Here is a 15,179-nt window from a genome sequence, read left to right as displayed (position 1 = left end):
TGATCACCTACACTTTATGGCTAGCTCACTTTTGTAACTGAAGGTGAAGCGAATGTGCATTAATCTGAATTTTATATTCTAGGAAAGGCTCTGAAGTTACAGACTCGGAGACCAGTTCTAGCAGTGGAAAGACTAGGACTGATTTCAGCTGCACGTGCCTTTTGTTGAGAATGGGAGAGATTTATAATTCATCCAGGGGGGAGTTCATTTAACAAGCAAATATAGAGTGCTTCAAGATAGGAATTTATTGTGGAATCAGGACTGCTCATGAACACAAGGTTTGCCCAGCATCTGCCTGGCACGGTTGTCATCAAAATGCCAGTCCATACCCTTTTCTACACACACACCCCAATTTCCTTAACATGGAAGGTAAAATACCTCATTGAACATGCACAGCCATTGCTGGTGTGAAAGTTCTTTAGCCCAGTGGTTTGTTAGGTATGAGTTGGTATATTGGTAAACGGCCTCTACCACCACACTCCTACCTATGAGTGTGCTCCTCACATGAGCACAACCTAGCCATTTTGTTTCTGGTGGCCATGGCCCAAACAATACGAGTGTGCCTGTTTCTGCAGATTGCCACATGTGGAAGGCATGTCCGAATTTCAACAGCCTAGTTTGGAGCAGCTGCTCTCTCAAGATCCTCAAACAGTACATGCAGGGAATTACTGACTCAACACACAATTTTAATACAGAGGTCTTTGGATGAGCATTTCGGTTCTTCGTTGCTGATGTGCTGATGTTCTTTTGGTCGGGGGACTGTTTGTTTATGCCGCTGATGGTTACAGGGGTCTGCAAAGTATTACATTATTAATTGTTTTGGATACTGCTGCATCCAAATCAAACAGCGGATTGATTTAGCTAAGTATCACTCTTGCAAAAGACCTCAGTATTATTATTATCATTATGGAAAAAAACAAATGAATGGAAATTTATTCCTGCCCCCCAAGCACACCCACCCCGAAAAAGAAAGTACAAACCTCTGTTTCCTGTTGTGAATTAAGATAAATAAAGGCTGGTAATAGCACTTCTGGTGATTTTTTTTTTTTAATGAATGCACAAAAGTACCTGCACATACGCTCAGAATGGAACTGTGGGGGGGGGGAGGGGGTTTGATGGCAGGGACATAAAAGGCTCAGCACAGATGCATTATTTCAAGCTCTGTGAATGGCTAATAATTGAATAGCAACAGATGTCCCTAACTGGGGGGAAACGGAAGCTAATTTGACAATAGTGTGCACATAAAAAACCCCGAATCTGAGCTACCTTTTAGATTTATAAAGCTCGTATCTGGAAGCACCCATATCTTCCACTTACAACACTCATGGAAGGCAAGCACAGATCACAAACGAAAAAATGCTTCCCTCCCATTTAAGCTCCCCAGTGGCCATCATCCCTTTCCAGCATTTGCTTTGTGATTTACCCAGTTACTTTTGGAGTTCCTCTTATTGCTCAACAATACATACATGACTATGACTGTGTGAACAGTAAGGTCCCAGCAAATCTGGATGACGGGGTGGATGGCTTGAATTTTTCCTTGATCTACATGTGGGATATTGGCTGACGTTAACGGATGAATTAGGAATACAAAACATACTGCATTTTAAAGACAACGAATTTTAGAACAGTTGACAACGTGGGGGGGGGGAGTGCATCTTAAAACATGGAGCCTTGCTTATATGAAACTCGACGTCCTTTTTGGAGTCTCATGAGAACTTTAAGGCAGAGCTTCCAACAGCAGACCACAATGCTGAAGACTTGAACAGCTTTCTCAGTGAGGTATCCAAGCAAAGCCCTATTACGGAGGCATTGTGGGTTCTTGAGGGTCCATTTTTTTATTGGATGTATACAATGGCTGTTATATAAAGGCACTCGAGTGTGTAGCCTCAGGCAGTGTGTTAATGGCAGTAGAATTCTAGAATTCTAGTACATTACAGCAGACCCTATTGTTGGTTCCTAAAAAGGGGAGATACAGAATTAAAGAAACATTAAAGTTGATAACGAAATAATATAAATATACAGCAAAACTTCTAACAGGCAATTATTTAACCTCCTGGGATCAGACTAGGCTCAACGATCCAAAGTCCACAATGGCGAAAGGGTTATTTCAATAATCTCTTGGTCAGTTAGACCTCGCTGTTCTCCCCACAGCTGAACAAAAATTGTAATTTAGGCTTAACATGTTACTCATTTCTAAAACTCTATTTTGGCTTTGAAGTTCAAAAATTTTTAATTTAGAAACTGAGATTTTGAAGTCATTTTATAACCAGGATGATGTATCACAAAAAAGATGGTGTTAAAAATACACAGGTGTTTTTTTGAGTCACAGCATGAAGTTCCTGCTTGACTCAATACATTTCATTGGTAAACGAATTTTAGAATTCAAAACTTGCAATGAAGTTTGAATGTTTTTTGTTTTCCCCCCTCTTAAGATCCGGGTTTTGGGAGAAAAACAGCAAACCCAAGAACCAATGGGATGAGTGAGTTTGGGAGAGGTGGGCCTTGGGCTATCTCAGGGCTACGCTGGCCCCCCTCGAGCAACTTATGTTGGAAGCTCGGCTCTGCCCTCGCCGGTCCTGGAAGGAGCCTTTAAAAAGGTCCCATACGCTCAGAGACTTTGCGCCTGTTCATTGGGGGATACAGGAAGCCCGGAGCACTTGTTCTTTAGATGTCCCTTTTAGTAAGACCATTGATCCCCTACTGGTGAGGCTCGCTGACCTCCCGGAAAAGTAAAAATTCAACCTTTTCCTGTTAGGCAAAGATCAGAAGACGACTCGGATGGCCGCCAGATTCTGTGTACAGATCTGTAGGCGCAGACCACCCCCCAACTCAAACTAGTGCGTTAAGAAAATCCCCAAACTTGGTTTTATGAGTGACTCTGGGTCAGCTCCCTGCGGCAGTTTATTGTTGTACATTGTTTTTAAATTTATTGTTGTGCATTGTTTTAATTGTTTGTTTTCCTTCTGTGACTATACCCCCACGTGTGTTTTATAAGCTGGTCTCCGACTGTAATCTATCTATCTATCTATCTATCTATCTATCTATCTATCTATCTTTCTATCTATCTATCTATCTATCTATCTATCTATCTATCTATCTATCCCTCTCTCTCTCTCTCTCTCTCTCTCTCTCTCTCTCTCTCTCTCTCTCTCTCTCTCTCTTGGCATAAGCCCCCAAAGGGGTGTTGTGAAGGGTGAGTAGAGTATTACATCTACTCCAAACCTCTTTTCACTCGGTCACAAGACCTGGCAACCCGGCAGAAGTTATACGGGCAAACGGGGTGGTGTAAGTCAGACTGTATTTCAAAGGCTTGTTTTCTTCCTGCCAAGCTCGTTCTGGATCAGCTAGCAATAACCTCACTCCTGAAAAGAGTCTGGAACTGGGGTAACTTAAACCAGCATCAACTTATGCCGGCTTCCTATGCTTCAGGTTGCTCTGTAAGCTTCTACTTAGTACTTACCTTCTTATCCTTGGCAGTGCTTTTCCTCTCCTTTTTGGTTCTCTGCGTAAGAGATCCTTGGAGTATGAAATTCCTGTTGAATGTTCTAACAGGTGTAACCGGAGATGCATCCATGTCTTCACCTGAAAAAAGAGTTGTCACCAGCGTTCTGCATAAATTCAAGAGAATGATGGAGGAGGCAACATGTGTAGCTAAGCTCCTACAAAAGAAGGGGGGCAAGGTTCAAATCTGGAAGATGCAGTATGAGCCATTCTCAACATGGTGGCCTCCAGATGTTTATATGACTGTAGTGCCTATCAGCTCCATCATCCATCAATGATGATGGATTGTGAAGTTGTAGTCCATCAAAGCTGGAATGCACCCATTTGCGAAGGCTGCAGTAAGTCTTCCAATCATGAGACGACACTACCTCTTTCCTGTGGAGTTATCTCTTGCTGAAAATGCACCGCGTAATTTCCTAGGCTTCCCTCTGAAGTAGGAAATTTTGGAGGTGGTAGAAAGAGACTTTCAACCAAGTATTTCTTAGGCTGTGTTGTGTACATCTGAAGCACATTCAAAGAAGGTTCTTTCCCTCGAAGAATTCTGAGCACTGTAGTTTGTTACGGGTTGCTAGGAACTGTAACTCTGCAAGGGATAATGTACTGTGCTCAGAATTATTAGAGGAGGGGCAGATATGCTTAGAATGTGCTATACAGTTATAGTGCATATGCAAATAATCAATACAAATGACATGCTTGTTATAATGACCCTCAAGAAGAAATGGCAAAAGATAGTTAATATCAATTTCATTCAGCTTTAACGACAAAAAAGCCCAGAAAAAAATCCTGTCCCAGCTCCACCCAGATATGGGAAAAAATGGGAAGATTAGGGTGGGGAATGTAGCTGGCAACCCACCCTCTCAAAATTGTTTCTAAAATGCTTTTCTAAAATAAAACTGTTCCTGCTAACTTCCATTCATTTGCAGTGCTGTATATTCTCAGATGGAAGGGTCAGTGAATTCCATGAGATACTCCCAGGTAAGTGTACACAGAAAATATTTTAAGGCAGCAATTTTATTTATGATAACGTTATGATTGTTTGTTTTTAATCTGGCTTTGAAATATCCAAAATTTTAACATGTATAATAAAATGATAGTTAAGTGATGTGAGGTGAGAAAATTCTTGAGAATTCTCTGGAGAATATTCTTCACAAACTGTAAATTCTAATGTAAGAACTAGTTTTACAACCCACATTTTAAAGAAATCTAGTAAATAATAAGTCAAGTTATGATATTGCCAGTGTAAGTAATGAATAATTATTTTTTCATCCAGTTACATTAACGGGCATTGTGTCATTCGCCATTGGTAGTTCTGAAATGTAAGCTACAGAAAACATTTTTATTTATTTTTAGTTTTAAAAATGCTATTCATTTAATTTGATGAACGTTTGTATTCGTATGTATTTCAACTATATGTAATAGCCTTTTTTCTATTTTGGTGTGACCTTATTCTTTGCAATTCTATACCCTTGGCCAGTGTGTGTGTGTGTGTGTGTGTGTGTGTGTGTGTTTTTACAGAAAGCACGTTTAATGCTTTATACACTTAAAGTACCTAGGCCTATATAATTATGTGTAACAACATGTGAGGTGGCCTTGATTTAAACAGTTGACGTTTCTATATTTTTATTTAGTGCCAGTTGCTGGTTTTTGCAGTGCCATTTATCAGAGATTGGCATACTGAAATATATTATCATATAATGATAATATATTCAATGTTAATGGCTTCTTTATTATGCATATAGCTTTGTTTATCAAACTATGTTTTAGTCACCAAAATAGTTATTAAGTGTTAGAACTATTGGAAACACAAGATAGCCTATTACTGAATTTACTTGTATCAAACCTTAACATGCCAATTGTATTTTTTGACTTGTCCTATATGTACATGTTCTAATGGAAGAATAAAATACGATTTAACTACTGAGTTTCATTACACCAAACCTTAACATGACAATCACTGGTGCCATCACCTCAGAATGGTTTGGTGCAAAAAATCAACGAATGTGAATTCACTGCATTGCCCCATTGCATAAAAGTATCTGTACAGTTTTTGGTTGCCATCTGAACAAGTTTACCCATGAATAAACATGTATATTAACTAACTATATCATTTTCAATGCATTAAAATTATATCATTTTCAATGCATTAAAATTATATCATTTTCAATGCATTAAAATTATATCATTTTCAATGCATTAAAATGAATATTCTCCTATTTCAAATGAAAATTCTCTAATATTCACATTAATCGAGAATATTCTCGAGAATTTAACATCACTACTCATAGTATAGTTTTCCATTGTTCCTAAATTGGTCACATTGGCTGTTGGCACCCATCTTTCTTGAGAGACAATGGAGTGCACCCCTGGGGGTGAAATCAAACCACTGTGTTAGCAGCACTGACGTGATCTTCCTGGGGTGCCAGCCTGGGCAGAGTGTCTCGAGTCCTGGGCTGCCCAGACAAGACCCCCCTCTCAGCCTCGCTGATGTGTTCCAAAGGAAAGCAGAGCAATGTGTTTGGCACCAGCTTGGCTGCAGGAGTTGCTGGAAGGAGACATAGAAGGTGCCATCCAACTGTCGTAGGGACTCCACTCTGGATTTGTGTAGGGTTTAGCCTTTTCTTCTCCCGAGGATACCCCACAAGGCAGCAGAGATTTAGGATCAGAGTTTTCCTTCTCTGGATGAGCTACCTTCCCAGGTTGACAGGCCCCATCCACCCCTCACTTCCCTCTAACAGCATATGCAGAAACCGCCTTCTTGACCGTTTGGACCCATTCTTGGTCTTATCCACTCAATCTGCCAAAGCCTGAGCTCAAGTGCAGGGGAAGTCAGTATGTACTACAGAATCAAAACAAGCATACTGTTATTTTCCACTGTTTTTCAGTACCTGTCACTGGTGGAGCTGGAAGCTTTCGTCTCTGCTGTCTTGATGTGTCTATCGTGTGCATCTATGGGATGAAAAACGCCCCACAGTTTATTAGTAAATAATTAGCACATAACAGGGAACCAATACTGGCTCCAGTCCAACTCTGGCTACATACAGCTGGTCAAATGCAAGGGCACGTAGTCTGGACCACAGTGGACCAGAGACATCCATCCCCACCTGCCTTACAGACCCATGGCCAGCTTAATGAGGACTAAGTAAACATTATGTTGCAGACATTGACACACATTTCAATGGGCATCTATACCAGCTTTCGCCATACAGATGTGTGCCTGCTTCACTACACAGGTCTGGTTGGATCAGTGGGGTGGCTACTGGTTTAATTTTTCTCACCTGGTTTGTTTGCTGTTGGTCACGTTTCCTTGTCAGATGAACACACGGAGCTACATTCAAGCCTGCCACTGTTAGCGCTGAAATTCTGCTCTCTATATCTGAAATCTTTAAAAGAAACATTCAAACAATAATTAAAATCAGCAATAAAGCTGTAAACAGATGAAAACACATATCCGGGTAGACTTGTTCAAACAGAAATGTTTTTAAGTAGGAAGGTGTCTATCTGGTGTCAAAAAGCAGGGAGTCCCATGCTGCCACACTAAAGGATTGATTTCTTACAAATGTGGAATGAGTATTATGTGACATTTGTAGCAGTACCAGTTCCACAGATTGAAATGGTCAAGCAGGAATGTATGGGGAAAGAAAATCTTGCAGGAAAAATGCTTGCAAGTTGTTAAGGGCTTTATATACACTATTGTGATGAATGTAGCTGAGTCCATCCATTGTTCAACACAATGAAAGAATACGAAATTATTGGCAGGTACGAACCGGGGAGCTAGCTGTTCATCTCACCTGAAGTTCTGCATGATGAACCTGTGCTGCTGCTGTTGCCACTTGGTCTTCCAGGTCAGCCAACTCTGATTCTGAACTAATGCTGTTAATTCTGCGTGCTGCATCCTCAAGGTCATTGAGCTGACTCTCCAAGCCATATACACTGCCGGCTGTTAGGTAGACCTAAGCAGTACATGTGCCAGAATCCAGTTAGGTAAGTCTACAGCTTTGGGGCCTCTTTAAGTACTAGGGCCTGAGGTTCCTGTTGCCACCCCACTGACCACTACTGACCAACACTGCATTAATCATTCATTCCACATTTTAATGTGTTTCTCCATCGCATTTGGAAGTGCAAAAGGCAGTTGCTTTTCTCTTTTTTGTTTTTTTGTTTAAAGTGGATTTGTTGTGCTAGGGCACGCTTTAAGCTGCTTTAATTAAGCAAACCTAAATTTCCTCCCTTCTGCAAAACACTAACAGTCTGGCAGAGGTGCTTTAGAGACAAATGTGTAAGTAGAAACATTGCAATTTGGGATGCCGGTGTCTGCAAAACATTGCTTTGGCCAAGATCATACTGTACAAGCAAGAGGCACTTTTGCTCATTTAGGTGAGGAAAGAGAGAAGTGATTTTCCTCTTCTCCAGCCCCAGGTCCTGCATTACCAAAAGTGGTTCCAGAGCAAGTATTTCAGGAGAATACAAGAGGACTTTTGATATGTGTGGGGGGGATTGTGAGTCCCATCCCTCCAAAGAAGCAGGTGTGCTCCTAACTCGCACAGTGGGATATTTGGATCCAAGCCAATGACTCCAAATTGGTTTACATTCATGTAACTACAGTGGTGAGTCTGTGTGTGATCATGAGGCTATCTTCAACATGACAAGTCTCAGCTCAAAGGATAAAGGTAAAGGTAAAGGGACCCCTGACCCTTAGGTCCAGTCGCGGATGTCTCTGGGGTTGCGGCACTCATCTCGCTTTATTGGCCGAGGGAGCCGGCGTACAGCTTCCGGGTCATGTGGCCAGCCTGACTAAGCCGCTTCTGGCAAACCAGAGCAGCGCACAGAAATGCTGTTTACCTTCCCGCCGGAGCAGTACCTATTTATCTACTTGCACTTTGACGTGCTTTCGAACTGCTAGGTTGGCATGAGGTTGGCAAGGATACAGCCCTTTAAAAAATGCTTCCCCCCCCCAGGTGATTTTACATTCATTTTGTCCCCAGAGGAGCTTAAGACAGAAATGGATGAATAAAATATGAACATTCCGACTTAACAAACAAATGCTTGATTGATTTTGGAATATTAATGAGGACTAGTGAAAATTCGCAGACGTGCTCTGTTTGTAAGTTAAACTTAGAGAGCGTACGTGTGTGCTTGATTTTCTTTGCTAATCTACTTGTTCTGTGCTTTGGTTCGAGACCTCATTCATCTCTCCCTGACTATGGAAAATGCCCCAACAGCTCATCCAAACCTGGCTTCAACTTTACTACTACTACTGCATAAATGTGTTTTCCTGAATCAGAGATAAGTAAGCATGAAAGAAGTGATTCACACAGAGGGACAGATATTTATTATTATTATTATCATTATTATTTATTATTTATTATTATGCTGCCCTATACCCGCAGCTCTGTCTCTGTTGCTCTGTGTCTGTTGCTATCCCATTCTTATATCTCCTTTGCCTTTGTCAGACACATCTGCTGCAAATAGCAACACCCTAGTGGTCCCGGGCCCTAAGGAAGTTAGATTGGCTTCAACCAAAGCTAGGGCCTTTTCAACACTGGCTCCGGCCTGGTGGAACGCTCTGTCTCATGAGACCAGGGCCCTGCAGGATCTGATTTCTTTCCCCAGGGCCTGTAAGACAGAGTTGTTCTGCCTGGCCTTTGGCTTGGAGCCAGTTTGATTCCTTCCCCCTCTTTCTTTTTTCTTTTTCCTTTCTCCTCCTGTGATGAGGCTGCATTTTAATATTTTAATGTTTCAATATTTTAATTGTTGTATTTTAATCTTGTTTTTAAGTTGTATTCATTCAACTTGTTTTTATTATTGCTTGTTAGCCGCCCTGAGCCCGGCCTTGGCTGGGGAGGGTGGGGTATAAATAAAAATTATTATTATTATTATTATTATTATTATTATTATTATTATGCTGCCAGATGCATTTTAGAACCCTGATTCTAAATTTCACAGGGATAACAATAAGAATGGGGGGCTTTGCTCTGATTAAGAATACCTAAACAGGGCTTTTGTCTTTTAGTTTGCTTGGGTTTTTTTGTATACACAATTGCCATTCAAAACCAGCGGCTCTCTTTTCCCACAAGAGTAAGCTAAGCAGGACTACCCACAGCACAGACAGATATCACACGAAGTCTTCTGCCACTCTTACATTTTCTTCCAGTGTGGTGAGCTGCTCATCAAGTCTGATAGGGTCTACACCCAGGGGGAACTCTCCTTTGCCTTTGTCAGACACATCTGCTGCAAAATCACAAGGACCTGTAGATTCTGCTATGAGCTCCTCTGTTGCATTGATGACTTTTAGGACCTCAGTAGATATGTTGCAGAGAGACACTGCAGAATATTTCTGTTGTAAAACAGGAAAGTTTCTTGTTAGAAGGAAGAGGCAAATGTAGTGAAATTGTTTTGCTTCATGAATACACAAAGGCTCCCGCTTTCCTTTTTTGATAAGCCCCATAATCTTGCTTACAACATGGAAACCTTAATAATAATAATAATAATAATAATAATAATAATAATAATAATAATAATTTCCTGTCCTGCACTTTTTTTTTGCAAAATTTTTATTAGTTTTTACAATATCAATGACAAACAAAAACATAAAACAAACAAAACATAACAAACATAAATCATAACCTTATTGAAAATAACAGTTATTTACTTTGTAAAACGACTTCCTCATTTCCCCTTAGTTGAATTTCATTGCATATCCTTATTACGGTTTCCTAAATCCCAATTTTAATACCCTTTAAATTAAACATTAACATCTTTAAATCTTCTCTTTGTTGTATTAAACATATTATTTTATCAGTTAACATAGATACAATCCTAAGCCCTTTAAGTATTTGGACGCTATTTCCAGTTATTTTAGCTTAACAAATTTAACTAAATAATCATTAAATTTCTTCCATTCTTCGTGATGTTCCTCCTCCTTCTGGTCGTGGACTCTTCCGGTTAGATCGGCTAGCTCCATACAATCCATCATCTTCATCTGCCATTCTTCTACTGTTGGCAATTCTTGAGTTTTCCACTTTTTAGCTAACAAAATACGAGCCGCAGTTGTGGCATACAAAAATAGATTAACATCTTTCTTGGGCAATTCCGAACCTGTTATTCCAAGAAGAAAGGCCTCTGATTTCTTTATAAATGTATATTTCAACATTTTTTTTCAATTCATTATAAATCTTTTCCCAGAAGTTTTTCACCTTGGAGCAGGTCCACCACATATGAAATAATGTTCCTTCCTTTTCTTTACATTTCCAACATGTATTATCACAATTATGATACATCTTTGCTAATTTTACAGGTGTCAAATACCATCTATACATCATTTTCATAATATTTTCCTTTAACAAAGTACATGCGGTGAATCTCACCCCTTTCTTCCACAATCTTTCCCAGTCCTCAAACATTATGTTATGTCCTAAATCTCTTGCCCAATCTATCATCACCGATTTAACTTGTTCATCTTTCGTATGCCAGTCCAGCAAAAGCTTGTACATTTTGCACTTTGCCTAGCTAAACAAAAAACTGTTTGGGTCTCTTGCTCTTTCAAGTCACCCTCTATCTATATAATGAAGCTGAATGTTGCGGAGATTTTTCCATATGGACTTTTTTTTTTTTTAAAAAAAGCAGATTACAACTAAAGATAATGGGCTTATGAATCAAACACATGTGAAATTGAGTGAAATAGAATAATCTATCTATCCTGAATCATACCCACCATCTCCCTAGTCTTGGAGTTGATTGGGGTTTGAAGAATAGACAGGGAGATTGGCAAAGCCATGGTGAAATCTACTCTCACTAGTGATCTGTATCCCCCACCAGTCCAGTTGGTATAAAACACCAAATCCTGACCATGGTCTACAATGCGCTTTTGAACATGTTGCCATTCTCCTTATCTGCTCATGCATGAGCTTCATAGTTTATACAGTGGTATCTCGGGTTAAGTACTTAATTCATTCCGGAGGTCTGCGCTTCACCTGAAACTGTTCTTAACCTGAAGCACCACTTTAGCTAATGGGGCCTCCTGCTGCCGTTGCGCCGCCAGAGCACGATTTCTGTTCTCATCCTGAAGCACTATTTCTGGGTTAGCGGAGTCTGTAACCTGAAGCATATGTAACCCGAGGCACCACTGTACTGGCAATGTTATTCAGCACTCACAAACAAAAATCTGATGTAAATAATAATAAAAACCAATAGTTTCAAGAATGGTTTATTCTTTTGCAACAAATCAGATCCCATTGTATTTTGAGCTGCACAGGGAACGAGTTGGCTCTCCTGCAAGAGAACTGACATGACAGAATGTTTGCTTATTGTCGAGGACAACAATAAGTAAACGTTTTGTCATGTCGCCTGAGATAGTCGGCTTCAAGTTTGGTTATTTGCAGACTATAACAGGGTACAGATAAGAGGAAGCTCTGCTGGCTCTGACCACGCTGTAATTGCTTTCCTAGCAGGTTATGGTTTCCTATCCACAGAACAAGCAGTGTTGTACTTTAGCTATTTGGGAAGTAGACATAATTCGGTGGTACTGCATTTGCTGTGTACACAGAAGGCTTCCGGTTTCATCTCAGAAGATGTGTACGTAGCAGGTCTAGAAAAGATCTCAGTTCGATACCTTGGACAGCTCCTGCCATTCAGAGTAATTAGCCCTGGCAAGATAGGCCAGTGATCTGACTCAGCGCAAGGCAGATTTGTATGTTCGCATTCTTCACATGCCAGTTCGTCAGTAAGATGTTTACCAAATAAATGCTCTTTCAATGCCTTCATACATTGATCTTCCAACATATGGTTGAAGCATCATGATTAGAGAGACACTCAGGCAGCAGGTTAGATAGAATCAGGTCTTTGGCCTGTCTGGCAAGAATAACAGTGATAATTAAAGCAGCCAAATGTTTCCTGTCTTCACAGACTGGGAGATACTTGAATCATGAAGAGCTGCTCAACCTCTCATGATGTTTCCAAGTTTCCCATTTACTCTTGCGGGTGCCAATTAGTTTGAAGGAAATCAATAATATTTAGGGAGAAATCAATACTGTAGAGGTGCTTGGTAGTTATTTTAGGTATTTTGCTTTCACTGGCCTCTTTTCCATGCCCCATTATTCCATTAATTATAATTAATTTTTTTTATTAAAAAAAAAAAGCTGCCAGAGCCATTACATTTTCTTCAAAGTATCTACATATTGACAAATGTTTCAGTCTTCAAAGAAATGCGCCCGGAGTTCTTCCTTCTTCATAATCCAGACAGCACTTGAAAAATATTTATTAAGTCTTAGATCTTTATGTCTTGCTGCAATCCTTTATAAACAGGTTGCAAATGATGTGAAACATTCAGAGCTTATGCACACAACCCGAATATCACCAGTTGTTACATAGACCAGCAGTGATAATGGTTTTACTTTATTGACTGTGTAAACACTTCCAAAAATATGTACAATCGTATCTTGGTTTTCAAACAGAATGCATTCCAGAAGTCCGTTCGACTTCCGAAACGTTCAGAAACCAAGGCGCGGCTTCCGATTGGCTGCAGGAGCGTCCTGCAGCCAATCAGAAACCGTGGAAGCCACGCCAGACGTTCGGCTTCTGAAGCAAAGTTCGCAAACCAGAACACCTACTTCCGGGTTTGTGATGTTTGAGTTCCGAGTTGTTCGCGAACTAAGCTGTTCAAAAACCAAAGTACGACTGTACCAGTGCCTGACTCAAGCAAAAAGATGACTATCACGGGCATCCCACAATGGATCATTGGTCAGTGGCAAAACTTCAATGGCAACTACCGACATGGATGCTCTCATTTCTGAACCAGCAATATTACATTTGATTTCCCATGAATTACTACTGCTTCCTATCATGAGAATACCAGTTGTGGCAAGTATTAGAACTACTGTAAAAAGAATCCATTGCATTAAAGTGGATTAGAAGAGACTCATTAGTGAGGGTTATCCAGAAGAATAGCTCTATCTGATAGACCTATTTTGTTTTTGTTTTTTTTAATAATATTTATTGCTTTTCCAACAATTTAAACACTACAAAAAACAACAGCAACAACAAAGAATAGATAATACAATACAATGCACAAACACTACATAGCACTAACACAAAACACTAACACATAAAACTAACAAAACAAAACAAAAGCAATTTAAAACACATCAAATAATTTCAATATCTTATCTTTCATTCACTTATTTCAGCGACCTCCTCACACCTCCCTTTTTGTATTCCACTTCTATTAATTATTTCAGCAATTCCTTTCCATCTTCCTCTGTTTTCTATCCTAAAATTATCTTAACATTCTGACCTTATTTTTTCCCTTTAATATTCTATTAATCTATTTATACTCCTTATAACATTTCTACTAAAGCCATAGAACTTCATTCCAACATTCTTCTAAAATTCATTAATTTTGCAGTATTTCTGTAAATAGTCTTTAAACTTTTTCCAGTCTTCTTCCACCGACTCTTCTCCCTGGTCTCGGATTCTGCCAGTCATTTCCGCCAATTCCATATAGTCCATCAACTTCATCTGCCATTCTTCCTGGGTGGGTAAAACTTGTGTCTTCCAATACTTCACGATGAGTATTCTTGCTGCTGTTGTTGCATACATAAAAAAAGTTCTACCCTGCTTTGGCACCAATTGGCTGACCATGCCCAGGAGAAAGGCCTCTGGTTTCTTCAGGAAGGTATATTTGAATACCTTTTTCATTTCGTTATAAATCATCTCCCAGAATGTCTTAATCCTTCGGCATGTCAACCATAGGTGGAAGAATGTACCTTCAGTCTCATTACATTTCCAACATTTATTCTCGGGCAAATGGTAGCTTTTTGCAAGCTTGACTGGTGTCATGTACCACCTATAAATCATTTTCATTAAGTTTTCTCTTAAGGCATTACATGCCGTGAATTTCATACCTGTGGTCCATAACTATTCCCAGTCAGCCATCATTATGTTATGTCCAACATCTTGTGCCCATTTAATCATAGCTGATTTCACCATTTCATCCTGAGTATTCCATTTCAACAGCAAGTTATACATTCTTGACAAATTCTTAATTTTTGGGTCTAATAATTCTGTTTCTAATTTTGATTTTTCCACCTGGAAACCAACTTTTTTGTCCAAATTGTACGCCTCCATTATTTGGTAATAATGGAGCCAATCTCGCACTCTGTTTTTCAATTTTTCAAAGCTATGCAATTTTATTCTGTCTCCATCTTGTTCCAAAATTTCCCAATATTTCGGCCATTTGGCCTCCATATTGAGTTTTTTCTGTGCCTTCGCTTCCATTGGTGACAACCATCTTGGGGTTTTCCCCCCTAACAAATCCTTATATCTTATCCACACATTAAACAATGCTTTTCTAACAATATGATTTTTAAACGCTTTATGTGCTTTTACCTTATCGTACTACAAATAAGCATGCCAGCCAAATGCATTATTGAAACCTTCTAAATCCAACACGTCAGACCTATTTTGGAAGCAGTGACACAAACTCTCTCTCCCCCCCTTCCCCTGTGCAGAAAGCAGGGATAAAGGGCATAAGAGAAATAATTGGGCATGTGGCCATGAGAACCAAGAACCACAAAGCACAAATTCTCCAGGCTGTAGCGCTTTTACAAACAGATCTCTGTGCTATCATATCTCTGAGTTGCTGTTTTAAATCATGGCCTATATTCAGCCTCTAACTGCCCAGTCTA

General features: G+C 39.8%; 1 protein-coding gene across 7 annotated transcripts in view; it reads right to left on the bottom strand.

Annotated features, from left to right (window-relative positions):
* Positions 1–227: 227 nt before the first annotated feature.
* The window catches only part of MYRIP (myosin VIIA and Rab interacting protein), a 158,273-nt gene continuing 143,321 nt past the window's right edge, over positions 228–15,179 (bottom strand). For 6 of the 7 annotated variants that reach the window (XM_081164452.1, XM_081164451.1, XM_081164456.1 and 3 more), the window contains 6 exons: positions 9,638–9,832; positions 7,290–7,451; positions 6,777–6,881; positions 6,387–6,447; positions 3,461–3,582; positions 228–1,956 (listed from right to left, as the gene is read on the bottom strand). In XM_081164452.1, coding sequence (XP_081020578.1) covers positions 1,924–1,956; positions 3,461–3,582; positions 6,387–6,447; positions 6,777–6,881; positions 7,290–7,451; positions 9,638–9,832 — 678 coding nt within the window. In that variant the 3' untranslated portion in view covers positions 228–1,923. The other variant, XM_081164457.1, reaches the window with a different exon arrangement.

Source organism: Podarcis bocagei, assembly GCF_964188305.1.
Source record: "Podarcis bocagei genome assembly, chromosome: 12".
NCBI lineage: Eukaryota > Metazoa > Chordata > Lepidosauria > Squamata > Lacertidae > Podarcis > Podarcis bocagei.
This window is presented reverse-complemented; position numbering and strand designations above follow the sequence as displayed.